At 34.0% G+C, this 27,827-nt stretch overlaps 3 protein-coding genes across 3 annotated transcripts; 2 read left to right on the top strand and 1 right to left on the bottom strand.

The window, feature by feature from the left end:
• The first annotated feature begins 12,778 nt into the window (after positions 1–12,778).
• Positions 12,779–15,032, top strand: LOC131150461 (acyl-lipid (9-3)-desaturase-like). Its single transcript, XM_058101186.1, has one exon. It carries the CDS (start codon positions 13,169–13,171, stop codon positions 14,510–14,512), a length of 1,344 nt encoding a protein of 447 aa, XP_057957169.1. The 5' UTR covers positions 12,779–13,168; the 3' UTR covers positions 14,513–15,032.
• A 2,525-nt stretch (positions 15,033–17,557) lies between these two features.
• LOC131151576 (LOB domain-containing protein 4-like) lies at positions 17,558–18,823 on the top strand. Its single transcript, XM_058102818.1, has 2 exons — positions 17,558–18,255; positions 18,390–18,823. Exons 1-2 carry the CDS (start codon positions 17,687–17,689, stop codon positions 18,433–18,435), a joined length of 615 nt encoding a protein of 204 aa, XP_057958801.1. The 5' UTR covers positions 17,558–17,686; the 3' UTR covers positions 18,436–18,823.
• Positions 18,824–22,616: 3,793 nt separating this feature from the next.
• Positions 22,617–25,111, bottom strand: LOC131151575 (probable leucine-rich repeat receptor-like protein kinase At1g68400). Its single transcript, XM_058102817.1, has 2 exons — positions 23,690–25,111; positions 22,617–23,418 (listed from the first exon to the last, which is right to left on the bottom strand). Exons 1-2 carry the CDS (start codon positions 24,939–24,941, stop codon positions 22,778–22,780), a joined length of 1,893 nt encoding a protein of 630 aa, XP_057958800.1. The 5' UTR covers positions 24,942–25,111; the 3' UTR covers positions 22,617–22,777.
• Positions 25,112–27,827: the final 2,716 nt, after the last annotated feature.

The raw sequence follows: 27,827 nt of genomic DNA, 5'->3' as shown, positions 1-27,827 counted from the left end.
GAATACAGGGAATTCGTCGACGAAGGCTTAAGAAAATTTGTCGACGAATACAGGGGACTCGTCGACGAAGAAATACCGAGAGTGGGGTTGGAGCCGAATGAATTTTGTCGACGAAGGACTGAATTTCGTCGATGAAATTAATAAAGAATTCGTTGACGAAGGATGGGCTCATCGATGAAATCCCCTGTTCTATAAATATGGAAAATCCGACTTTTAACTTATAAATTAAGAAATCTTTCTCCTCTCTCTCTCTCTCCCATTCAGTTCTCTCTCTTTCTATCATCGATTTCGGGCCAGATTTACTCCGGATCGACAATCTGAAGTCACCACGACGCTCCTGGGGAAGTTCTCTCCAAATCTGTCGGAGCGGATCGTTGATGAAAGTAAGGTGGGAATCATCCCAGAGTTAAGGTAAGGCTTTTTAAGCCAAATTTGGCCTCTGGGTAGTTATAAGAAATGATGTACGCATGAAAATACTGAAATTTAATACTGGAAGTTTTCATTTTCAGGGTATAGGTCAGGAAATCCTACCGGGGGGGTAGACCAGATTGTTTTGGAGGCTTTCTCAGTAGTTAGGTAAGGGGATAAACTAAGTTAGTTCTTTTTGAGAAAATGTATGTATACATATAATATTTGATTCTGGAAAGTAAATATGTTTATATATATGAGTTATATTTGGGAAAATACTGTTTAAATGATATTATGTTGAATACGTGGAAAATATGTTTAGTTTGGCATGAGTATAAAACGTTGGAAATATTGTTTTTTGAAAATGTGAATGATATGAATTTTTATGATGAAAAATCAGCGTACGGGCCTAGATTTTTATATGTTTTGTCGACGTAACGGCCTGTGCTATGTGACTGTGATTTGCCGGCATACGGGCCGTGCCATGATGTGATTTGCTAGCGTACGGGCTGTGCTATGTTTGCTAGCATACGGGCTGTGCTATGTGACTGTGATTTGCCAGCGTACGGGCTGTGCTATGTTTTGCTGGCGTACGGGCCGAGCTATGATAAATTGTGTAATACCGGCGTATGAGCTGATGATTTTCATGATACACGTATATATGCAAAATGATATGATTAATGTGAGAATAAATGATATGAAATATCTATGTATCATAGTTTTAGTATATGCTATATGATATTAGAACTTGGTTGGTTTGGAGGCTAGCACTTGCACAGTACTGTTGCTATGTGTCCATGGTCTTCGTGATCATGATATTTGTGTTAACGCCGCTGTACGGAGTGGTGTGAGATTGGATGGTCGATGTGGTTATTAAAGAAGTGTATTGTGATCGCCCCTGGTGTACGGACCAGGTTTGGCAGACCCATCAGACCTACAGACTACTGTTTGACTTGGCAGTGGTCGGCCAACCATTGTCAAGTCTCGCCTTCAGGCCACACAACTCAGTCATGTGAGGGTAATACATGACAACAGCCAGCTAACCTACCAGGATGGTTTTTACGTTATTATTATTATATGAGATGAGATATGTTTATGAAAATGCAATATGTTTTGCCATGATTTGATATATACCTGTTTTCCCAAATTTGACAAACAATTATTGAATATGTTATGTATGGTATATGTAGAACACAGAATACTCATGTTGCCACAAACTGGTATTAGTTTATTTCCCTTACTGAGAGGTGTCTCACCCCTTAATTTTATAAACTTTTCAGGAGCCCCTAATAGGAGAGCGGGAAAAGCCTCGCTGACCTAGTGCTGATATCTGCCCTTTTTAAAGGGTAAGTTTCTTTTTGTAGGGATAGTTAGATTTGGTGGGAAATGTTCCTAGATTTATTTTGGGATGTATATATGGAAATACTGTGGACTATAGCAACTTTGGTATATTATAATATATGGTATTGAGATGTACATTATTGTATGTTTTTTGCTGCTAGGGCTTCTGTTGTATGTTCTGATATATCCCTCGTACCCACGGGTCCAGGTGGATTGTGACCTACTGAACTGGAATATGGGAAATGTGCTATTGATATTATTATTAAAAAAAAATGTGGAAAAATGAGCAGGTCATGACATTAGGTTTGAACTTCCTAGGCACCACTTCAAGGCTAAGGTAAGGGAAATAAATTATGTTAGAAATTTTTATAATTTAACCGATTAAATTGTAATATGAGATTACAAGAATTATATACACATTTTTCTGAATATTCAGGCATATGAAAATTGGATTTTAGATTATTATTATTATGAGTTAATTAAATTGGTGTTTGTGAGCCTAGGAATTTTATAATAATTGTTATTTTAAAGTTGAATTGATTGAATCAAAGTATTTGATTTCTAGATTATTGTAGCAGATTTTCTGAATGATTTAACTATTTAAAATTATTGGGTTGATTTATTATTCGTATTTTGTAAAGAATTAAAGTGAGTAAGGTTGGTTATCTCCGTGTTTCCTTTAAATACATATTTTGAGTTAAATAAATGGTGGAGATGATCAGACCTTATTTTCATTGAAAATATATTTTCCTAGACAGTTGGATATATTATGGATTATAATTTTAAAAATTGTGTGACATGAGATTATTCATAGTTTACTTCATAAATGAATCTGAGTATTTTGTGGTATTATATCGTGAAAATGGAATTTGGACTATTTGATGGAAATACTAGAATTGTGGTGAAAATTGAGAAACAACGGCTGAATGCCGGGTTTTGATATGATTGATATGACGGCTATATGCAGAGATTGATATGACGGCTGTATGCCAGGTTTGATATGACAGTTGTATGTCGGGATTTGATATGACAGTTGTATGCCGGGTTTTGATATGACGGCTGTATGCGGGGTTTTGATATGACAAGTTTTATACAGAATTACAAAATGAGTTATATAATAATTTTTATTAATTAAATTGTATTATATAGTTTAAGAATCCTGAGGACCAGATGTGATGAGAGCACGGTACCGTAACTAGTATTCGAGATAGTGCAACCACACTGTTCTAGATAAAAGTGTTGGTATAATGAAAAGTTGATTTGACCACCTAAGGGTTGTGCCCCCGCCCCCCCGCGGAGTCTAGACTAGGCTAAAGTAGGCAAATTAGACTTGTAGACATAAGGTTTGACTTAACCTGATAGTAGGCCAGCTAAGGCTAGGTCCAGTCTTCGGACCGCATAACCCGATCATGGGGGTTTATACATGATGATGTTGTATGTCCAAAAGGAGGTTTCTTCTATGCATATATGTAAATTTATGTAAATGATATTATTTACGGAACTGATTATATTGCGAAGAAAATGTATATTTCTAATTGTATAAGTGTGAGTTATAGTTTGTATGTGAAAGTTATTTATAGTAAAGTATTAAATATATTTATACTGTAGTATTACATGTAATTGGGGCGAAGTAAACTTTCCGCCCGAGGGCTTGTTGAGTAAAGTGAGTGTCCTGATGGGTATCAGTTGTAGCCACACCCAAGTTAAATAAGCAATGTTATTTAAGGTATCAGAGCAAAGAGGCGCTACATGTTATGGGCTTGTAATCTCCTCAATTCTTGAGAACTCTCGCTTTTATATAATGATGCATGTGTGAGTATGTCTATAAATGTATTAACAGTTGTTGTTGTTGTTGATTAACGAATGGTTATATTTTGTATACAATAAACTCACTGGTCATACACTGATGATAATTTATTCAGTTTTACTGAGAAGTGTCTTACCCTATCATGATAAATTATTTTTCAGATGTCTTATTGAGTATGATAAGAATTAGAGTAGCGCAGTGGAAGCATGAGTGAGACTAGATCCAAAAGTTTAGATTAATTGTTAAATTTTTTATTTGTGGTTTATCTTAGGATTTTCAAGGATGTATTAAATTTTTATTAGATATATTCTTATAATAAAAGATTTTTAGTACTTGATATATGAATATTGAGGTCTTCCGCTGTGTAATTATTTAGTATCAGAAATTTATTTTTAAATAATACTCCGGACCCCAATTCAGGTTCAAGGTGTTTACACTAACTCCACTTTTAGTGAGATTGTTGGAGGTCGGTTATTTGATTTTTTATTTTTATGTCCTCAGTAGATAATTTATTTAGTAAATAAAATAAATATTTATAAGAAGTTAATATGAAAATTTAGAAAGATGACACAGAATTCCTTTATAAAAGTATAGATTCTGTAGAAGTTGAACCAAATCCTACTTCCCTTATAATATTTCTCATCTTCAATTATCAATCCCAGTAAAACGTGATCTGTCTTATAAAATTATCTATTGCAATTCTAAAGTAAGCTCCACTAATATACACAACCATATCAGATATATATGGTGGAATGTAGGTAACTCTGGTATTGTATTCTATGGTTGGGTGAATGATATTTATATTTACTGTTGCTTAGGTATCCGCTGTGTATGACAGGTGTGTCCTCGTTACTCACGGGTTCGGGTTGACTTTATTATGTTATACGTTAATGGTATTAGGGTATTTAATATGGTTGATTATGTAGTAAATTAAGCAGGTTGTTACATCATAGCATCAAGGATCTGCTTTGAGTCCTTATCTTTTTACTTTAGTGATGGACCAACTGATTAAGAGTATTCAAAAGGAGGTTCCATGGTGTATATTGTTTAAAGATGATATTGTATTAATTGATGAAACTAGGGACGGAGTAGAGGATGAGTTAGAATTATGGAGAGAAGCTTTGGAATCTAGAGGCTTTAGGATAACTAGAAATAAGATAGAATATATGAAATGTAATTTTAGTAATGACAAGATGAATATTGGAGACTAAGTTAAACTTGATGATGAAGAAATAAATAGCAACTGTAGATTTCGATACCTTGGATCTATTATGCAAGCTGAAGGAGAAATTGAAAATGATGTAATGTATATAGTTAAAAGCAGATTAGGTAAAATGGAGAAGTTCTTCAAATGTACTATCTGATCGTAGAACACCCTTAAAATTTAAAGGGAAGTTTTATAGGATAGCTATAAGGTCAATTATGCTATATGGATCAGAATGTTGGGCGACGAAAACAAAATATCCAAAAAGTAAAAGTTGTCGAAATGAGAATGCTTAGATGGATGAGTGGTATAACATTGAAAGATAAATTAATGAATGAACATATTTGTGATAAGTTAGGTGTAGCTCCGAAAGAAGATAAGATAAGAGAGGGATGACTCAGATGGTATGGACACTTGCAACGTGGGCCACATAATACGCACTAATGAGGAAGAGTGAGTTAGTTACTGTGGGGGGCAGTAGAAGGGGTCGGGATAGACCTAAAATAACTTGGAAGGAGATAGTGAGTAAAGATTTAATATCCATGAATCTGTCAAAAAAAATGGTCCATGATCGCATAATTTGACGAAAAATGATTTATATAGCCAACCCCACCTAATGAGACTTAAGGCTTGATTTTGTTGTTGTTGTTGTTGTATATTTTAAAATTTTAATTTTAATTCTTTTAGATTTTGATAGTTTTACTGAGATATCTTATTTGAATTTGGATCACTTTATACCAATCATTTTCTTTTAAATAATATATCATATTACTTATTTAGTTAGATGACACATGACTTGTTATACATTTATACTGCTTATTTAGTTAGATGACACATGAATTGTTATACAGCTTCGTTGTCCTCCTCTGCTTCAGCTCCCGCCGCGTTACTCTTTTTTTAAAAATATATGTATTTATTAATTTTTTTAGTGATTGAAATTTGTTGTGTTAGTATTTCCTTTTTTTTCTTTGTTTTAAAAGCTATTTATCTATTAAAAAATTAAAATGAAAAAACAAACATTAACATGTCCAATTTTTTTAATCTTAAAATTCAAATTTTCATTATTTTAAATTTTTATAATTTTATTCTTTCAACTTTTGATAATTTTAGCATACTTCTTTATTTAAATTATAATCACTTTTGTTTTAATATAATATAATTTTGAAATTAATATTTTTAGTTTAGCTGCATGCCTATTCTAAGTTTCTCATGACCTCAATCCATATACAACAACAACAACAACAAAACCAAGCCTTAGTCCCACTAAGTGGGGTCGGTTATATGAATCATTTTCCGCCAATTTATGCGATCATGGACCATTTCTTTTGATAGATTCAAAGATATTAAATTCTTACTCACAATCTCCTCCCAAGTTATTTTAGGTCTACCCCTACCCCTTCTACTGCCCCCCACAGTAATTATGTCACTTTTCCTCACAGGTGTACTATAAGGCCTACGTTGCAAGTATCCATACCATCTGAGTCGTCCTTCCCTTATCTTATCTTCTATAGGAGCTACACCTAACTTACCACGAATATGTTCATTCCTTAATTTATCTTTCAATGTTATACCACTCATCCATCTAAGCATCCTCATTTCGGCAACTTTTACTTTTTGGATATTATGTTTCTTCGTCGCCTAACATTCTGATCCATATAGCATAGCTGGTCTTATAGCTGTCCTATAAAACTTCCCTTTCAATTTTAAGGGTATTCTATGATCACATAGAACACTTGAAGAACTTCTCCATTTTGCCCAACCTACTTTAACTCTATGCATTACATCATCTTCAATTTCTCTTTCAGCTTGCATAATAGATCCAAGGTATTGAAATCTACAAGTGCTATTTATTTCTTCATCATCAAGTTTAACTTTGTCTCCAATATTCCTCCTATCATTACTAAAATTACATTTCATATATTCTGTTTTATTTCTACTTATCTTAAAGCCTCTAGATTCCAAAACTTCTCTTCATAATTCTAACTCAACCTCTACTCCATCCCTAGTTTCGTCAATTAATATAATATCATCTGCAAACAACATACACCATGGAACCTCCTTTTGAATACTCTTAGTCAGTTGGTCCATCACTAAAGCAAAAAGATAAGGACTCAAAGCAAATCCTTGATGTACACCTATGGTAATTGGAAATTCTCTAGTTTCTCCATCTATAGTCTTTACACTAGTCATTACTCCATCATACATATCCTTAATGACATCGGTATACCTACAACACACACCCTTTTTTTCTAAAACCCACCATAGAACTTCCCTAGATATCCTATCATATGCTTTCTCAAGGTCAATAAATATCATATGCAAGTCCCTCTTCTTTTCCTTAAAATTTTCCATTAATCTTCTTAAAAAATAAATAGCTTCTGTGGTAGATCTCCCAGGTATAAAACCAAATTGATTTTCTGAGATCTTCGTTTCTAACCTTAATCTTTATTCAACTACTCTTTCCCATAGTTTCATCGTATGACTCATAAGTTTAATTCCACGATAGTTATTACAATTTTGAATATCTCTATTTTTGTATATAGGTATTAAAGTGCTTTTCCTACATTCATCTGGCATTTTCTTAGTTTTTACAATTGTATTAAATAAATTAGTTAACCATATAATTCCATTATCACCCAAGCATTTCCAAACTTCAATTGGGATGTTATCTGGTCCCATAGCTTTCCCATTTTTCATTTTGTTAGTGCAAACTTAACTTCGTTAACTCTAATTTTTTGAATAAATCTTATATTTTTAGTCTTTTCCTCATTTGACAATTCTGAATTTAAGCCTTCTATTTGGTTTTCGTTAAACAACTTACTAAAGTAACTTCGCCATCTTTCTTTAATATCTTCGTCTTTAACCAAGACAATATCATCCTCACTTTTTATACATTTTACATTTCCTAAGTCCTTGTTCTTCCTTTCTCTAGCTTTAGCAAGTTTAAATATATCTCTTTCCCCTCCTTTTGTACCTAATCTATCATACAAGCTATTAAATGATCTATATTTAGCTTCACTAACGGCCCTTTTTGCATCTTTTCTTGCCTCCTTATATTTTTCAAAGTTATCGCTGTTTCTACATTTTTGCCACGTTTTATACTAAATTCTTTTTGTCTTTATGATTTTTTGTACATCTTTATCCTACCACCAACTTTCTTTGCTATTTGAAAATCTTCCCCTTGATTCGCCTAAAATCTCTTTTGCTATCTTTTTAATAGAGCTAGCTAATCTATTCCAAAAAGTATTTGAATCAATCCATATAAGGAAAAAAAAATACACCGAGAAATTAAGAGAGAGAGAGAGAGAGAGGATTGACTTACTACTAAATTTAATACTTCATTAATAAAATGCTACATCAAAGCCTTAAATTCTCAAATTTAGATAAATCTTCTCTAAATTTAGAGAGCAATTCATGGCTGACTGGCGGCAAATGATACGAATACTGATTATTTAATGAAAAAATAAAACAAAAAAATGAAAGAAAACATACAATCCATCAAGATGCCGTATAACAATAGAATACAAAAAACAGGGAGAGAAGAGGACTTGGAGGAGAATAAGAATAACATAAACTGAAAAAAGAAACTAACTCTACTTTTAGTGGAATTGTTGCAAGTCGGTTATTTGTTTTTTTTACTTTCATGTCCTCAGTAGATAATTTATTTAGTAAATAAATTAAATATTCATAAGAGGTTAATTAAATCCAAAAAAAAAAAAAAAAGAATGGGAGAAGAGAATTTGGAGTAGAAGAACGTAAACTGAAAAAAAAAACTAACTGTAGTGATCAAAATAAAATAAATAAATAAATAAATAATTAATTAATTAATAATAATTAATTTAATACTATAATATAATATAATAATATATTAATATATTGATATTATATATATAAAAGCAAACCTGAGGATTAAGAAATCCTTAGAAAAGTTGCGCCCCTCCCCCGTTATTACCTCTCTCTCTCTCTCTCTCTCTCTCCTTATTTTCTCGACAAATTCTTGGCCGATTGAAGAATGGAAAATACTCCTAGGTTCCATTCTTGGCCACCAACATTTTATCTGGAGTGGATTCGTGATTAGGGCGTCATAGGCACCACTCTTGGAATAAGGTAAACTCCTTCTCTCTCCTCAATTTCTCTCAAATTTTCAGTTAAATTGACAATCGGACACCACCACAAGGTTTCGGCTTTGATCCTTAGCAAGTTAATCGGAGCAAACTTTAGGTTTGGACTTCCTAGGCACCACTCCAAGACTAACGTAAGGGGAATAAATTATGTCAGAAATTTTTATAATTTAATCGGTTAAATTGTAATATGAGATTACAGAAATTATATACACGTTTTTCTGAATATTCAGGCATATGAAAATTGGATTTTGGATTATTATTATTATGAGTTAGTTAAATTGGTGTTTGTGAGTTTAGGAATTTTATAATAATTGTTATTTTAAAGTTGAATTGATTGAATCAAAGTATTTGATTTCTAGATTATTGTAGCAGATTTTCTGAATGATTTGTCCGTTTAAAATTATTGGGTTGATTTATTATACGTATTTTATAAAGAATTAAAGTGAGTAAGGTTGGTTTTCTCCGTGTTTCCTTTAAATACATATTTTGAGTTAAATAAATGGCGGAGATGATTAGACCTTATTTTCATTGAAAATATATTTTCCTAGACAGTTGGATATATTATAGATTATAAGTTTAAAAATTGTTTGACATGAGATTATTCATATTTTACTTCATAAATGAATCTGAGTATTTTGTGGTATTATATCGTGAAAATGGAATTTGGACTATTTGATGGAAATACTAGAAATATGGTGAAAATTGTGATACAACGGCTGAATGCCGGGTTTTGATATGACGGTTATATGTCGAGATTGATATGATGGTTGTATGCTAGGTTTGATATGACGATTGTATGTCGGGGTTTGATATGACAGCTATATGCCGGGTTTTGATATGACGACTGTATGCGGGGTTTTGATACAAGTTTTATACAGAATTACAAAATGAGTTATATAATAATTTTTATTAATTAAATTGTATTATATAGTTTAAGAATCCTGAGGACCAGATGTGATGAGAGCACAATGCCGTAACTAGTATTCGAGATAGTGTAGCCACACTGTTCTAGATAGAAGTGTTGGTACAATGAAAAGTCGATTTGGCCATCGAATGGTTGTGTACCCCCCCGGAGTCTATATTAGGCTAAAGTAGGCAAATCAGACTTGTAGACATAAGATTTGACTTAACTTGATGGTAGGTCAGCCAAGGCTAGGTCTAGTCTTCGGGCCGCACAACCTGATCATGAGAGTTTATACATGATGATGTTGTATGTCTAAAAGGAGATTCTTCTATGCATATATGTAAATTTATGTAAATGATATTATTTACTGAACTGATTATATTGAGAAGAAAATGTGTATTTCCAACTGTATAAGTGTGAGTTATAGTTTGTATGTGAAAGTTATTTATAGTAAAATATTAAATATATTTTATACTGTAGTATTACATGTAATTGGGGCGAGGTAAACTTTCCGTTCGAGGGCTTGCCGAGTAAAATGAGTGTCCTGATAGGTATCAGTTGTAGCCACACCCAAGTTAAATGGGTAAGGTTATATAAGATATCAGAGCAAAGAGGCGCTACATGTTATGAGCTTGTAATCTCCCCAATTCTCGAGAACTCTCGCTTATATATAATGATGTATGTGTGAGTATAGTGTATAAATGTATTAACAATTGTTGTTGTTGATTAACAAATAGTTATATTTTGTATACATTAAACTCAATGGCCACACACTGATGATAATTTATTCCGTTTTACTGAGAAGTGTCTTACCCTATTATGATAAATTATTTTTCAGATGCCTTGTTGAGTATGATAAGAATTAGAGTAGCGCAGTGGAATCATGAGTGGGACTAGATCGAGAAGTTTAGATTAATTGTTAAATTTTTTAGTTGTGGTTTATCTTAAGATTTTCAAGGATGTATTAAATTTGTTATTAGAGATATTCTTATAATAAAAGATTTTTAGTACTCGATATATGAATATTGAGGTCTTCCGTTGTATAATTATTTGGTATCAGAAATTTATTTTTAAATAACACTCCAGACCCCAGTTCAGGTTCGGGGTGTTGACACTAACTCCACTTTTAGTGAGATTGTTGGAGGTCGGTTATTTAATTTTTTTTATTTTTATATCCTCAGTAAATAATTTATTTAGTAAATAAAATAAATATTTATAAGAGGTTAATATGAAAATTTAGAAAGTTGACATGCAATTCCTTTATAAAAGTATAGATTCTGTTGAAGTTGAACCAAATCCTACTTCCCCTATAATATTTCTCATCTTCAATTATCAATCCCAGTAAAACGTGATCTGTCTTATAAAATTATCTATTGCAATTCTAAAGGAAACTCCACTAATATACACAACCATATCAGATATATTTCAAGTATAAAATTTTCCATCAAAGAAACACTAGGAAAAGAAAGGAAAATATGAAAAAAAATTATATTTTCATATTTGATTATCAAGGAAAGTGAGAAAGAAAATAAAAAATATATCAAATTTATAAATAAAATTATGATTTTACACATCACTAATATTTATTTTTTCTTAATTTTTTGTCATATTAAAATAAATTTTTATTTTGAATAGAATTGAATATAGAAAGATAGTATAATGAAAAATGAGTTTCTTCTCATTTTTATTTCTTTTCGTTTCTTTTTCTCAAGTAAAATTCTTGATTCAAAGGGACAATAAAAAAAAAAAAATTTCTACTTACTAGGATACCATATTAGTCTAATTCTTAAATTGTAACAATCAAAGTCTAAATTTTAATTATGACTTCCATTAAAAATGCAAGATAATAAATTAAATAAATTTAATATTATGGAGGTTGTTCAATGATGAATAAGGCAAACACAAGGTGCTACTTCTCACAATTTGCATTTGACATGAACATTTTCTTTTTTATTTTAGGATGCATTTGGATTAAGAATTTTTGTTAAGAAAATAGTAGAAAAGGAAAATAAGAAGGAAACTAGTTTTCTTCATATTTTCTTTTTATGGCAAACTTATTCTTTAATTTAGTATATTTTTTATTTTCTCTCACTTTCCTTTATACCAAACGTGAAAAAAACGAATTTCTCTATATTTCACTTTCCTTTTCCTTGTATTTTTTGAGCTCCAAACATGACTTTAAAATACTAACTTGGTATTAAAGTTAAAATTAAATTAGAAAGAAACTATTGAATTCAAATGAAGTTAAAAGATTTTTATTTTTAATATCTTTACCAACTTCAAAAATTGCGTCATCATAGATATTTTCACTTACAAGTCAAACTTTCCACACTTAAAAAGAAATTTCTTTATGATCTTAATAAAATATTACTTAATAATGATTTTCTATTATTATAACTAATTATTACCACAATAATATTTTATTTTATAATTTTTTAATTAGTAATTTTACGTTTACCTATCAAACATTACACTTTTTCTCATTCACTACTTTAAATAATTGTACTACATATACAATACTCATAAAATAGTGGACATATATATATGGTACAATTATTTAAAGCATTAGGTAAAATAAAATGTGACGTTTGACGGGTAAGTATAGTATTAATATTTTTTAATACATCATATCCTTTGTATGACACAAAATTAGTATTAATAAAATAATAAATTAAAAAACAAACAAACAAACCAGCAAAGGATAACCAATAATTTCCTTATTTGGACCTAATAAAAATTCAAAAGAACCTAATTATTTCTCATTTCAAATTTCAAATTTCAAATTTCAAACACCCAAGGCACAAAAATGCAAATTGAATTTCCCCAAGGTGGGGGCCACGTGGAGCCAACCCCATCAATTATTGAATCAAACGGTGGAGATGACAAGATGTCATCATCGCGTGATTAGCTCTCCCAGAGACTACCCCACCCCCTCTCTTTCCTCTTTGGCTCTTTCTCTCTCCTCTTTCCTCTCTCCTTCTCTCTCACACAGTCATACACCCGCTGAGGCACGCGTGCCCAAATAGCAAATATTTTGCTTTTTGAAACGAGTTCTGTGGCGCTACTTGATTTGCCTCTCTGTAGCATCCAACCCTCCACCAACAAAAACAAAAACCCCTCGATTCCAGAGAATGCCCAAAACAGATATGCGTTGAAGGGGCACCACATCAAAACCCTCTCCCCCTTCCGTTCCTCCTCCACTCCCTCTCACCCCTCTTTAAAGGGTTTCTCATTTCTCATGCCATAATCTTCCATAGCCATCCTCCCTTCCTTCTCTGAAAGGAAGAGAAGTGAGAACTAAACAAACTCACAAATCCAAAGGAGAAGGGGAAGGAGGATTGATCTCAGATCTTTCTCTCTGTTTTCTTAAATTCTCTCCAATGTCTGATCCTAAGAGGTACGTTTCTGAGGCGGAGGTCAAGGCCCACAACAAACCAGGGGATCTCTGGATCTCAATACAGGGCAAGGTCTATGACGTCTCTGATTGGGCCAAGGACCATCCCGGCGGCGACCTGCCCTTGCTCAATCTCGCCGGCCAAGACGCCACCGATGCATTCGTCGCTTACCATCCCGGCACCGCATGGCGCCACCTCGACAAGTTCTTCACTGGGTACCATCTCGAATCCTACTCGGTTTCCGAGGCCTCCAAGGATTACAGAAGACTCGTCTCGGAGTTCTCCAAAATGGGTCTGTTCGAAAAGAAGGGTCACGGGACGTTTATTTTGCTTTGCCTCATAGTAGCGATGTTTTGTATTAGCGTTTACGGCGTTTTATGCAGCGAGAACATATGGATTCATCTGGGTTGCGGCGCTTTGATGGGGGTTCTTTGGATTCAGAGCGGGTGGATTGGGCATGACTCTGGGCATTACCAGGTTATGAACAGCCCCAAATACAATCGGGTCGCTCAGATCCTTAGCGGAAATTGCCTTGCCGGGATCAGCATTGCGTGGTGGAAGCGGAACCACAATGCTCATCACATTGCTTGCAACAGCCTCGATTTCGATCCGGATCTTCAACACATGCCCTTTTTCGCGGTATCTTCGAGTTTGTTTAATTCACTGACATCATACTTCTATGATAGGAAGATGAATTTTGATTTTTTTGCAAGATCGCTAGTTAGCTACCAGCACTTGACATTCTACCCTGTCATGTGTCTTGCAAGAATTAATCTGTTTGCACAGTCGATCTTGTTGTTGCTGTCTAAGAAAAGGGTCCCCAACAGACGTCAGGAGATTTTGGGATTGATTGTGTTCTGGGTGTGGTATCCCCTTCTGGTTTCTTGTTTGCCTACTTGGGGGGAGAGGTTCATGTTTGTTGTCGCAAGCTTTTCTGTTACTGGGATTCAACATGTTCAATTCTGCTTGAATCATTTTTCATCAAGTGTTTACATCGGCCACCCTAGCGGGAACGATTGGTTCGAGAAGCAAACTAATGGAACCCTCGACGTCTCGTGTTCATCATGGATGGATTGGTTTCATGGTGGGTTGCAGTTTCAGATTGAGCACCATTTGTTTCCCCGGTTGCCTCGGTGCAATCTTAGGAAAGTTGCTCCTTTTGTGAAGGAGCTGTGCAAGAAGCATGGTTTGCCTTACACTAGTGTGTCATTTTGGAAGGCCAATGTGTTGACATTTGAGACACTGAGGGCTGCAGCATTGCAGGCTCGCGATATCACCAACCCGGAACCGAAAAATTTGATCTGGGAAGCCATTAACACTCATGGATGAGATTGGGAATCTCGCCAAGTTTTCAATCATTTGTGCTGTTGCAGTCGTCTGAGTCTGTGAGATGTTATTTATGATAAGTTGGTCTCAATGAAATGGAAAGTTCTTTTAGAAAACTATCATCTTCAGTTCTTCACCATTGCTTGGAGTCTTTAATTACCCATTTTATGGGATCGTCTCATCTATCTCTTTTGGAGTCAGCAGCGAACACTTGGCACGTAGTTTTTTTCTCCTTTAGCTTAGGTTCAACAATGCTTCTAAGGGCTTTTTGGCTTGTAAAATGGTGTGTTGAACTGTATTTAGTGTCTGCTTTTGATCTCAGAATTTCCTTCTGAGGATCTGGGCTCCTATATATACATATATACACGTATGTATTTCAATTGGCTTTATAGTTTCATTGTTTTCTAGACCAAAGTAGATTTCGTTTTGGTTTTAAGGCCGACCCTAGCCCAAGTTCTCTCTATGTTGCTATTGTAATTGAATTTCTTCCTGTTCGTTATATTATATGAGTAGTTTTCATTTATCTCTTTTCGTAACATAGAGAGCATATTTGCATAGAGATTGAATTCGGCATCGGAGGATAACTGGTCAGTGGCGGAACCGAACTCCAGTCTGGAATATCAAATATGGTATTTCATACAGTTGTAGTCCTGCTATATCAAGTGAGTAGTTTTTTGCAAGTTACATGTAATAAAACCCAATTTTCATAGTAGAATTGGTGTCATCTGTATGTGAACCTATCCTAGAAGTTTTGATTTTTGGCCTAAAGGTGAGTTGATTTAAATCACATATGAAGTCCTAAACTAGCTTTTAAGTCTTTTAAGAGGAATTCACTTTCTAGAACAGGGATATATCTAACTGTGAACCCTTTGTGGGATTTCCGATTTCGTATGAATTATGATTGTATGGACATTAAAATAGGAAGTTGTAAAATGTTCTGTGATGAATAATAGTACATCAGGATGATAGCTAGCTAATCTCATCTCACATCCCGAGCTCCTTTGACCTTGAGACCTCGACATTGGAAGTTTCAATATCTAATTGTTGGGTTGTATCCGAGTTTGTAGTTGTGTGTCTTGTGGCTTCGCCAAATCATGATTGAAGTTTCAATGTAAAATTTCAAAAGTTGCAGATGAATTCAGCATAGCCTTTCAACTTTAACTTTGATTTTGCTGTTTCTTTTCAGCTCTCCAAGTGAATGATTTGATACTGAAAGATTAAATATCCTGCCTATGGATACAGTTCAAGCATATCATTGCTTTGATATAATAAGGAAAACAACACAAGAATTGTTAATTTTGTTTAGGCTATGTTGTGCAAATTGCATATGATTATTAGTGTCTTTAATTATGATATAGGTGATGAACACTCAAAATCATTTTAGTAAATACCATGTTTGGCTTGCATTCCGAAAAATAATTTTAATTTTAAAAAATTATTTATATATCTAGAAAAAAATCGTAACAGTTATATGTTTGGTAACTTGTTTTGTTACACATTATTAGGAAAATATATTTGTGAACATAGTTGTAGACCTAGGGTATACTTAGGTTGAGTTGACATATTGAAATACTCCAACTATACTAGAGTAAAAGGTTTTGAGTTCAAAACTTGGCTTGAACTGGATCAACATTAATATCACTGAACTCAAGCTCGACTTAGGCTTTTGACTCTGATATCATCACAAGTTGAAGCAAAAGAAAATTCTTCTGAAAAAGTTAGTCCAGTTGTTTCTGTACAAAGTATTTGAATTTAAGCAGAGTTTGAGTTTTCCTTTCAATAGGCTTGCATTTGGCTATGATGTTATCCTAAGCTAAAAGCAGAAGAAAAGTCTTAAATGTAGTAGCACATGAGCGAACTTGTTTCACTTACACCTAAAGGAACAAGAAAAAAGAAGTGGGACTTTGAGAAGTCATTGACTCATAATCTACATATCACCAAGAAGAATGTAGAATTTAGAATTCATTGATTTGCAAGATTTGAAATTAACACTTAAACCTCAGTAAATGAAAGACATAGTTTGGTGTGAGTCATAATGATATATGTTTCACTCCATTTTATTGAGTCACATTAACATTGCATCTTGTAAATTTGGGAAGCAACATTTCTTTTCAAATATTTATCTTTAGAAAATGTTTAATATCGTGGTGTGACGAGAGGAGAGGAGGGTGCAAGAGGGGTTTTCATTTATCTGAGGTTTAAGTGTTAATGTCAAAATCATCCTTGAAATTGTCTTTCTATTTTTTGATTAACAAATAGATGGAAGTGAAATTGGATCTAAATTGGTTATCTAAATCATTATCGCTTTTGAAAAGAAAAAATTGATTGAATCACTTTAAAAAACAATTAAAGTGTAAAAACGCCTTCTTGAGGAATGAGTATCCATTTGAATTTTGAACATTGATTAGATTGTTGGCTTATTTAAATTTCAAATTAATCTCTTCATTTAATCTGTTAACTAAAAAATCTTAAGTACATTATATTTAAACTTAAAAGTTTAAAACCAAATCAAAATCTCTCATTCAATCAACTACTTGCAAAACACTAAGGAAATTTTTTTATAATTAAATAAATATGTGGATTTCCATTTGGTGTCAATTTCTAGAAATGTTAAATACTTTGTATTCTTTTAAAAAAATTACTAGAAACTCATGCAATTCAAAGTTTAATTCTCTACCTAAAATACCCTTATTATTATCCATAACTATCTTAAATGCCTTTATAATTAAATAAATACTTTTCAAATCTTAATTTTTTACAAGTATTTTCTTAAAATAAATATAAAATTTCATAACTGCTTGTCCATGGCTAATAATACATAATATATAAATATATATTTGATCTCAATAAAATATTAAATTTCAAAAAGAAAAAGATAAAGGTGACAAAATCTAAAAACTCAAAAAAACAAAATTTAAACTTTTTCAGTTTTTCCCTTTTTTTTGAAAAAAAAAAAAGAGAAAAGAAAAGAAAGGATCCACGTGTACAGCACACGTTTTCACATACGCCTCCCACGCATGCATATATCCGTACGCAACAAAATCTGTCAGTTTACTCTCTCTCTCTCTCTCTGCGCCTCCCTTCTCGAACTGATTGTTCGAGAAGCGCCGGAAAATTCTACCGATAAGTGCGAGAAATTTTCTTTCCGCCCAAACAACCACACGCGCGACCCTAGGTATGAGGGGCGAAACCCGAGCGTGCGCGGCATGCAGGTTCCAGCGCCGAAAGTGCACGGCGGAGTGCCTCCTGGCGCCGTACTTCCCGGCGGAGGACCCCCGCCGCTTCGCCAACGCCCACCAGTTATTCGGCATAAAAAACATAACCAAGATTCTCCTCTCCATCCCCGCCGCCTCCAGGCCTGACGCCATGCGCTCCATAGTCTACGAGTCCAATGCTCGCGCCGCCGATCCCGTCGGCGGCTGCCTCCGCATAACCCGCGACCTCTGCGCTCGCCTACGCGCCACCATGGGTGAGCTCCTCCGCGTCTACAACCAGATCGACCACCACCAAGAGACGCACGTCGTCCGCCCTCTCGAGGCGGCGCTCTCGCAAACTGCGTGGCCGCCGGTAATCGGTGGTTGCGATTTCTATGCCGCTATGGTGGATAATTATAGCGTCCTGGCGGATGATCATCTCCGTCGGTTTAACGATAATTTTGGGAATGGGAGTGCAGAATTGAGGCCGTTTCCTTCTGCATTAGACGACGGATTACAAGTCCATCATCAGCCGCCGCTAATCCAGAACAGGTTTCTTTAATTACTATCTCGTTAACTAATTCAAAATACAAATTGATGGAACTTAAAAAAAAAGATTCATTGCGTTCTTCAAAATTGACGATTACGAGGGCATTAATAAGATTAAAATTAATCTTATTTTGCAGAGATTGTGTCGAGGTAAAAGAAGAGTTAATAGAGTTCCAGTCCTAGTCCTGGACAAGCAAAAACATCAAGAAATGAAGGTAATACTTTGCGATCTACTCATAAAAAGGAATCGCTTGTGTAGTTGGTAGATCTTGGATGTATAAAGATTGGGTAGGGTTTGACCTCGTCTGGCACTTTCATTTAATAGAATAGTGAAATTTGTAGAACCAAAGCGAACACGGTCCAAACTATTTCACATAATCATGTTAGATAGTGTCATTCATTTATTGGAAGAGAAACCTACTTTGTACATTGAAATGATTTTGTGGTTAAACCTGACAAAGCATGGGCCCTGTAATAGTACATTTTAACATTTTTATTTTAAAAACATTTATTTGATGTATTAAAAAATCATTATATTATAAAATTTTCATTTTTTGCATGACCCCTTAAATTTAGAGTAAGTGTAAAATTCTCCCAAATTGTGGCCTACCATACGATTTGTTATATAAATAGGCAAATGCTTCTTTCCATATGAGTTTGAGCACTTTTACCCGATATGACAAGCAGCATCAGTTGATGAATAGTTATACAATGGTAATTCTTATCAACTAATTGTTCTATATTTTTTACTTGGATTTTAAGGTCATAGTTTATCTATTAGGTTGTGCTAACCTTGAATTTACTAAACATGGTAAAATGTAGCTCTTATGCTCCTTTGTCAATTTTGAAAGTCTCCAAATCTAAAAATACCCTTTTTATTTTTTAAATATCAATTCACGTAAAAGTGTCATTTCTTGACTTATGACTTGAACAACAATCTTTAAGATTTGTCTCTCGCACATCTACACTTGAGAAGTCATTGGGCATAAAGAGCGAAAAACAATGTGCCAACCCTTTAATAAATATAAACTCATGATAAAATTGATAAATGCTAAGGATGGTAAAATGGGTCAAAACCTGACAAGTGACCCGTTATCTGTTCATTTAGACCAAGCCTTAGTTTGGGAGGAGATGATCCATTTATAAATAGATAAATCCAAACCCAACCCATTTAACAAACAGGACGGATGGGTTTGGGTCGGATACCCCTCTGGTGTGTGTGTGTGTGTGTGTGTTTTCCAAGTGTTGTTTTTTTCAAAAGGAAAAAATTAAGTCAGTTTTGGTGAGATGTTAAAGAAAAAAAATTAATAAATAAATTATATTTTTAAACGGGGTGTTTTATGGGTACTCGTTTATGACCCGTTTATTAAATAGACTAATTTAGATTTTTACATTATTCACCCTTCAATAAACGTGTAAACTCAAACCCGACCTCGTTAAACTTCCACCCGTTTGTGACCTATCCAAATCTAACTCGTCAACCCGTTTTGCCACCTCTAATAAATGTAATCTTAAGAATTAAAAATTGTATAAACTACACAAGTTGTCCTCGACGTTTCACTAATTGCACTTTAATTACTAATTTAAAATCGTGATTACGGGTGTAAGTGAGTTAAACTTACTCGCAAGCTATCAGAGTCGACTCATCCTCTAACTCGACTTAACTCGATTCTACTCAAGTTCAAGTCAAGTTTGTCTACTTGAGTATTTTAACAAGTCGAATTTGAGTTCAATAATAGTACTCGAGTCAAGTTTCAAGCTTAATTAAGCTTTTTAATTTATTATTTTTATATTTATATATGTATTTAATATTAATTTGTAATTGAGTCGATTTTAATCAAGTCAATCTCAAAATTTATGAACTCATAGTCGAGTCGAGTTTGAGTTTAACAATTATGAAATTGATTGAATTCGAGTCGAGTTTCGAGCTCAACATTTTTTTGAATTGAGTCGAGTTCAAGTGTTATATTGTGTTGACTCAATTCGACTCGAATACACCACTAATCGTGACACTTACCTTCCTAAATTGTATAAAAGAAATTACATTATCATACCTAATCACATTTTATGAGATGACCTTTTTCTTTCAAGAATTCTGTACATAACAAAACAAAATGGTGTGGACTTTTATCACATCAATAGCTCATTTTCATCATTTTTTTTTTGTTTATATACTTTGGGAAAATCATTTTAAAAAATGTAATCATGTGATACTCAAAATTAATTAATGAAATTATTATGTGTGGGGAAAGATTGGTAGCCCCTACTAGAACTTCGAAGTGTTGAAGAAAAGAAAGAAAAATATAAAGTAAATTACTTTTTAAATATTTAATTATCAAAGGGATTGAGAAATAAAATAAAAAACATATAAAACTGATAGAAATTTTTTTATTTTGCATATAATTTATCTTTTATTTTTCTTAATTTTTAACAATATTAAAATAAATTTTCATTTTTAGTAATATTTAGTGTAGAGAGATAGTAAATGAGTTTCCTTTCCTTTCCTTTCCTCAATAAAAAAATGTTTGATCTAAATCGATCTGCAAAGAACAGACCGAAAAAAAAAATTGATTCATCATTTCATTATGCGAGAAAGAAAAAAATAAGCAAATAAATAAAGAGAAGTAAATTCGTCATTTCATTGTTTGAGAAAAAATTATCTAGTGCAAATGATAGAATGCCAATAACATTTCTCTTTCATGTTTGTTTATTTTTAGTATATAAAACAAAAACATCAAGAATAAATTCGGCATTTTATTGTTTGAGAAATAAATTATCGAGTGCAAATGATAGATTGCCAATAACATTTCTCTTTCACATTTGTTTATTTTAATTATAAAAAAATATCACCTCATTATATGAGAAATAAATTAATCAATGAGCGTCAATAACGTTTTTCTTTTATATTTGTTTATTTCTAAAAAAAAACTAAACCGCTAAAAAAAGGACCATTTTATAATTAATACACAATCTATCACAATTGATAATTTCTAATTACCTAATTAGCCATTCCAAGATGCTTTTTCCCTTTTCTTTTTGTTCCTCCATTATGAGCGACTTTTAAAACCATGTTTCATCATTTTTCCTTAAAGTTAATATGCTAAGAAATTAAATATAATGAAATAATTCATAACAAGAGAAAATTTAGTCAGCTTATTTTGAACATTATATATATAGATATTCTCAAGTCAACAAGTTTTCAATCTATAATAAATATTTTAAGAGCAATATTGACAATTTTTGGTTCAACAATTTGAATACCCTTCCTCGGCCTACTATAACGCCTATAAAGGGTCTTAATTTTATATTAACTAATTTAGAGAGTTTTAAAGGACTGATTATGGGTTGAAGATAGAAAGTTTAATTAGATTTGCTCATTTAGATAGAAAGTTTAATTAGATTGCTATTTTAGATGGTTTAGACACGTCAAATTGGGGAAATTATAAGGGGAGCCGGCCACTCCACATGGGCCTATGCCTCTCCATTAAAATTGTGACAAGTTTATGTGAAAAAAATAAATAACACGTGTCACAATTTTAATGGAGAGGTGCAGGTCCTCGTGGAGTCCCCTTATAATTTCCCGAATAGAGATAATATATAAAAAGTAAGTTTCGTTTCGGAGACGCATAAAACACGATTTGAAGTGCGCAAAGTTCGATGGTAAGAATTATTCGAATATTTGAAAAATGTACCAAGGCATATGCCTTTCACTCAAGGGGGCTCAAGGCCTTATAGCTTTCGCTTTTTTTTCAGATCAATTTTGTTTTCACTCGTATTTATTGTGCAAGAACTCCCTCAGTACTAATACTATTAAGATGAAAGGAATACCATAAAGCTAATATAGTATTGCGACAATTAGAACGGATAATCTCTTTTATGACCTACGAGATAACTTTTGGCGACAACGGATAGTACCTTTCATGATGGACGAGACAACTTTTGGCATCAACATAATGTAGCACGTAGATAAGTAACATTTTGTTGAGAGTAAATTCATCAGTCTGAACAATTTCCCATCATTGTCCAGGCCACACTAGTGCTTCCAAAACAGCTGATCCAAATTGTTGAAAAACAGTAGAAGAATTCAATAGAGCTTTGCCCATTTACAAAGACTTCTGGGTACCAACAAACAGTCCAATTCCTGACCAGCTGCCACACTCAAAAACCAAACCAGCTTCATGCATCTTTCCAGGGCCCCAATGCCAGCCCATTCTCCCCTCTGTCGAGCAATTAGCTTCATGAACCAAGCCAAACATGAATCTTCCTTTTGTATCTTCCCATGTTTTTCTGAATCATTGGAAAAGATTTGCTGGTGCTGCAAGACCCACACTACTGTTTCCAAGCCTAAACATTGAAACAAAAAGTTGAAAATCTTGAATTGCATTTATTTTTCTCGGCGAGTGTCCAAACAATAATACAAGGGAGTGACAATCACTGAAATGGGTGAGCCATGCAGTGATAAGAACTTTGTGTATAAACAAAAAATGCAGAGATAGTGACATTGTTATTCATAAAACAGAGCTTATCAGCTACTGAAATTTGGGGTGCTCTCTGAAGGGATCTCTGATGAATCAGAGGAGAGATCTATATCATTCAATGGAGAGTTTGTGATTGAGCCAGATTTTATATCTTCGATCATTTTGTGTACAGTGTGCATCTTGGGTCGATCGGCCGGATCCGGGTTCGAGCAGAGCAGTGCCACCTGCAGAAGAGCCTCCATCTCCTCCATCATGTCCTTGTACCTAAAAAGCTCAAAATCAAACACTTCCCACATCGACTTCTCCTGTGCAGCGCGTCGAACCCACCTGGGCAGGCTTGTTTCGCCCTCCCCCGATGGCGTTTTGCCTGTAATAATCTCCAATAAAACGATCCCGAAGCTGTAAACATCGCATTTTTGCGAGAATTTTTGTAGTTTGGGGGTGGGATTGATCAGTTCCGGGGCTGTGTAGGATTGATTTGGTGATGATGATAGGCGGTGGAGGCCGATGTCTGAGATGCAGGGATTGCCCAAGTGATCAATTAGGATGTTTGATGATGTAAGGCGGCCATGGACGAGCTTATAGGGCTTGGCGTGAGAATGGAGGAAAGCTAGGCCCTGTGCAGACCCACAGGCCAGATTTAACCTTGTAGTCCACTCTAATGGAGTTCTTCCCGGTCCTCGATTCCCTGCAAGATGGAATAATTAACCAAAACTTCACTGTAGGAGCAAATCCATAGTGGAATTAATGCAGGAAAACAATCAATTTTCTCAGGAAAATATTTCCCAAGGACAGTTTTCCATCCAAACAAACAGTATCAGAAAATTATGTTCTTTAGATTAGAACACGAAAAACTCGAAAGCTGAACTTTGTTCATATAATTTTACAAAATATAAATTTCTACTGATGCATCACAAATGAACGAAAAACAGAAAAATAAGAAATGGGGATGAACAAACCGTGCAAGAGATAGTGGAGGCTGCCATTGGGGAGAAAATCATAAACCAGAAGCAATTCGTCTTGGGAAGGGTAGAATGCTCTGAGGCTCACAACATTACAATGTCTCAAACCTCCAATCACCCTCAACAATCCATCAACCTCCTTCCTTCTCCGCCCCCACTCCGTCACCCTCTTCACCGCCACCACATCGCGGCCGTCCGTCACAACCTTGTAGGTGCTTCCCACGCCTCCTTTCCCCAGCATCTCCGCCGACGCCGTCAACAAATCGTCGACGTTGCCAAAACCCTTGCTCCCTTCGAAGAACACCATCTTATCCTCCCGTTCCCTTGCACGATCAAATCCCTTCCCTTCCCTCTGTTTCCCTCTCCTCTTGTAACACCACCACGTGACCGCCGCGATAGTGGCCATTGCTGCGACCACATCGACGCCTATAATGATCAGCACCACCCGATTGCGGAGCTTATTCTTTCTCGGAATCTGACCAGAAACCGTTGTGCGTACAGGACCATCCTCGGCCATTGGATTGGGGCAGTCGTACCGCAACGGCTTCCCGCAGAGATTCTCGTTGCCGGCGAATGAAGATTCCGGCAACGACGACAGCGAGTGCGGAATTTCTCCGACGAGCTTGTTCCCGGAAACATTGAAGTCCGATGCAAACGAAAAGGAAGAAGAAGACGAAGAAGTGTTCAGAGTGCCGGAGAACGAGTTATCTTCCAGTCGGAGAGTTATCAAGTGGGGCAGCTGAGTCAACTCGGTCATCGGGATCTCCCCGGTGAAGTAGTTGTGGGAGAGGTCGAGGCGGTGGAGGCGGCGGAGAGAGGCCACTCCAGCGGGGAAGTCTCCGGCGAAGCGGTTGTGGGAGAGGTAGAGGTGCTTGAGGCGGGGCCACGACGAGAGGTTTAGCGGCGGCGGAGAGGCGGCGGAGAGGCGGTTGCGCTTGAGGCTGAGGAGCCTGAGGTGGATGAGGCCACTCAGGACCTGGATTGACCCAGTGAGGTTGAGTTCCTCAAGGACGAGCCGGGTGACCCGACGGGTGGAGGGGTTGCAAGTGACGCCGGGCCACGGCGGGGAGCAGGGGTCGGAGGAGTCGGACCAGGAGGAGAGCGAGTTGGTGTGGTCAGCAGAGGATTTGAAAGCTAACAGAGTGGGAAGGTCAGGGTTAGAGAACGAGAGTGAAGGAAGAAGAGAGAGCAGGAGAGAGAGAATGAGGATGACGATGAAGGTTGGGATAGAGAGAGAGAGACACTTCATTTTGCTCCTTTATCTTTTCTCTCCGTTTCTTCTTCCCCAGAAAAACAGAGGAGAACAGGGTATTTGCAGGCCTCCTTAAATATGGTGAATCAGGCGCAGGAGCAGAGTGCGCTTTAGCTGGACTCTTTTGTACGAAGAATCTAAATATCCAATGAGATCGCGCCAGATGGCACAAGAATATTCGACGTTCTTCTCCTATATTGTTGCTCTGGCTGTGGATAAATTAATAAAATAGAATTTATGTTTTAAAAAATCATAAAGCTTCAAAACACATTTCGTTAAAAATTTTTGGCTAAGAATTTAGGGTTGAAAATTTTAAAAGGGTGAGAAATATGGGGAAAATATACAAATAAAAATAGACTATTTTTGATCAATAAGATCAAAGAAATAGTCAAAGACTCAAATGAATGAATTGAGTCCTAAGGAAATATTAAAAATTGTACATTATTCATGCTTAATAGAAGTGAAAAAAAGGTAAAAAAATATTAAGGCTTGATAGGCATATCAAACCCACCAAAATTGATAAACTTAATTAGAACATATGTTCATTTCGATAATAATTTGAGATGTCATGAATTTTCTAAATTGTATTAAATTTTAAAATTTTTCTCTTTTAATTTTTATCCAGTTAAATTATATATATAGAAATTTAGGATTTTAAATTTTTTTCACCTTATGTTTGGAAAAATTTTGAATTTATATTGAATTTGAATAAAATATAATATAAAATTATATTGAATTTATCCAAATTCGTCCAAATCCAAATTTAAGGTTTGAAATTTATACTCATAAATACAATATTAAGTTATAACTTTGAGAAATACATGAGATAAGAGAAGTCATATTATTCTATCTACACTTAATGACATTTGAATATATAAAAAGAAGGATTTTGTAGATTATATAATGAGAGTTTTTATTCTAGTTAAAATTACTTAAATATATTTTTTGTCTTCACTGCTACAATAATAACTAGCTCCTCTCTAAGCTCATGCTTTTTCTCAAACTTAACACCTTTAATGTGAAACTAACAAGCTTTAAATATAGTAACATCAACTATATCCTAGAAAATAAACCCTATCTATGTCTATTTTTAATGTTTTTTTTAATGACTTAGAACTCTAACCTCAACAAACCCTTTAAGTCCTCTCAAACAACACTAAATTGAGAAGTTGAAAACATTACTGCTCGCCCATTGATGCATGCCTAATAATTTATTAAGCAAATCACAAGTGTGTTTGCAATGTGTGTGTGTCTATATATATAATGTTTATCTCTATTTGGTTATAAGATTTCTTTTTTTTGATAACCTGAAAACTCCAGCCACTATCGCGTTACTTTGAATACTATGGTACGACAACAAACCCAGAGATGAAAGTCACCCGTCCATTGACGCACTCCTGATAATTCACCGAGATAAACTTTCAAAGGAAAATCGAAAAACCTGTGACCTTGGGGTCACCAAAGTTACAAGTCACCATTTGAGTAAAATATGATAAAAAAATAATAATTTTTGAACTAAAATTGAAAATTGCCTTTTAGAAAATTCTAAAATAAACATCATATAAGAGTTATGAGTGTGACTTATTTATAAATAATAATAGGTTAACTAATTAATATTTCATATTTTTCCCGTAGTAACTTTAATATTCAGCTAATATTTTTATATAAATTTATTTTTAAAAATTAGAAATAGGTACAAAATTGAAGATATTTATTATACATATAGCATTGGATTTTCAAAAAATATATCCTCTTCAATTTTTTTTCTCTAATTTTATATCTTTCCTACCAATAGGTAAAAGATAAATAATTATAAATGCGGAATCTTTCCTTCGAAGTTGGATCTGTTGGCCAACATGCAGTTAGTGTAACCACATGCAGTACGAGGTGGAGAATCCTTGTCACCTAAGCAAAGTCTAAATAATTGCTACTTTTTTCTAATAAAAAAAAAAAGTCTAGATTTTAAAATTATATGACACGTGTCAGCAGTATAATTGCCCAATTGGAGGGGCAATCACCCTTGATTCTATTTTAAAACAATAGAAACATAAGTATGATCATCATAGTTTAATAATAGTTAATTGCAAGTCCATAAACAAAAGGAGATCATTATGCAAATAATTCATTTTGAATTAAATAATTTTCTTAGTAAATTAAAAAATAAAAATATTTTTATTTTAGTAGTTATGATGAGCTCAATACCTATGCATGTCCAATTTGTTATGACGGTTAGATAATTAACGAAGAAATGACTTTACACAAGTTTTAGGTCTATTTGGATTAATGATTTTGGTAAGGAAAGGAAAAGAAAGGAAAATGAAAAGGAAGCTCATTTTCGGTTATATTTTTCTCTTTATATCAAATATTATTAAAAATGAAAGTTTATTTTAATACCATTAAAAATTAAGAAAAATTAAACGTGAATGATGTATAAAACTAAATTTTTGTTCATTGATTTGATATATATATATATATATATATATATATATATATTTCATTTTTCTTAATAAAAATGAGAAATTGAATTCTTTTATATTTTTCTTTCATTTCCTTTATATTTTCCAAGTTCCAAATGGGGTGTGGGGTCTTAGGATTTCAGACATGTTTGGTAATACTTTTTTTTTTTTTTTTAAATAAGATAACAACTAAGATTTTAAATAATTTTGCTCATGATAAAATTGTATTAAATCTGGTGTATTGACTCCACATAGATAATAATTACTCTAATTTGTGAAGAACAACTTAAAAACTACTCTTCAAAACTCTTTATACAAATGTTTGACTATGAGTTTACGAAGAAAATAAAATGGGAGGGAGCAAGAGCCTCAATCGTCTCAAGTCAAAAGCAATATATCAAGAAGATATGTTGCAAAAGACTATGAG

Source organism: Malania oleifera, chromosome 3 (genome assembly GCF_029873635.1).
Source record: "Malania oleifera isolate guangnan ecotype guangnan chromosome 3, ASM2987363v1, whole genome shotgun sequence".
NCBI lineage: Eukaryota > Viridiplantae > Streptophyta > Magnoliopsida > Santalales > Ximeniaceae > Malania > Malania oleifera.
Note: the sequence above shows the minus strand (reverse complement) of the source record. Positions and strands in the feature narration are given on the sequence as shown.

Coding starts and splice junctions, on each gene's coding strand:
- LOC131151576 (XM_058102818.1), top strand. CDS start 17,687: ATGAGGGGCGAAACCCGAGCGTGCGCGGCATGCAGGTTCCAGCGCCGA. Junction 18,256..18,389: donor CCGCCGCTAATCCAGAACAG/GTTTCTTTAATT, acceptor CTTATTTTGCAG/AGATTGTGTCGAGGTAAAAG.
- LOC131151575 (XM_058102817.1), bottom strand. CDS start 24,941: ATGAAGTGTCTCTCTCTCTCTATCCCAACCTTCATCGTCATCCTCATT. Junction 23,419..23,689: donor CCTCCACTATCTCTTGCACG/GTTTGTTCATCC, acceptor TCCATCTTGCAG/GGAATCGAGGACCGGGAAGA.
- LOC131150461 (XM_058101186.1), top strand. CDS start 13,169: ATGTCTGATCCTAAGAGGTACGTTTCTGAGGCGGAGGTCAAGGCCCAC.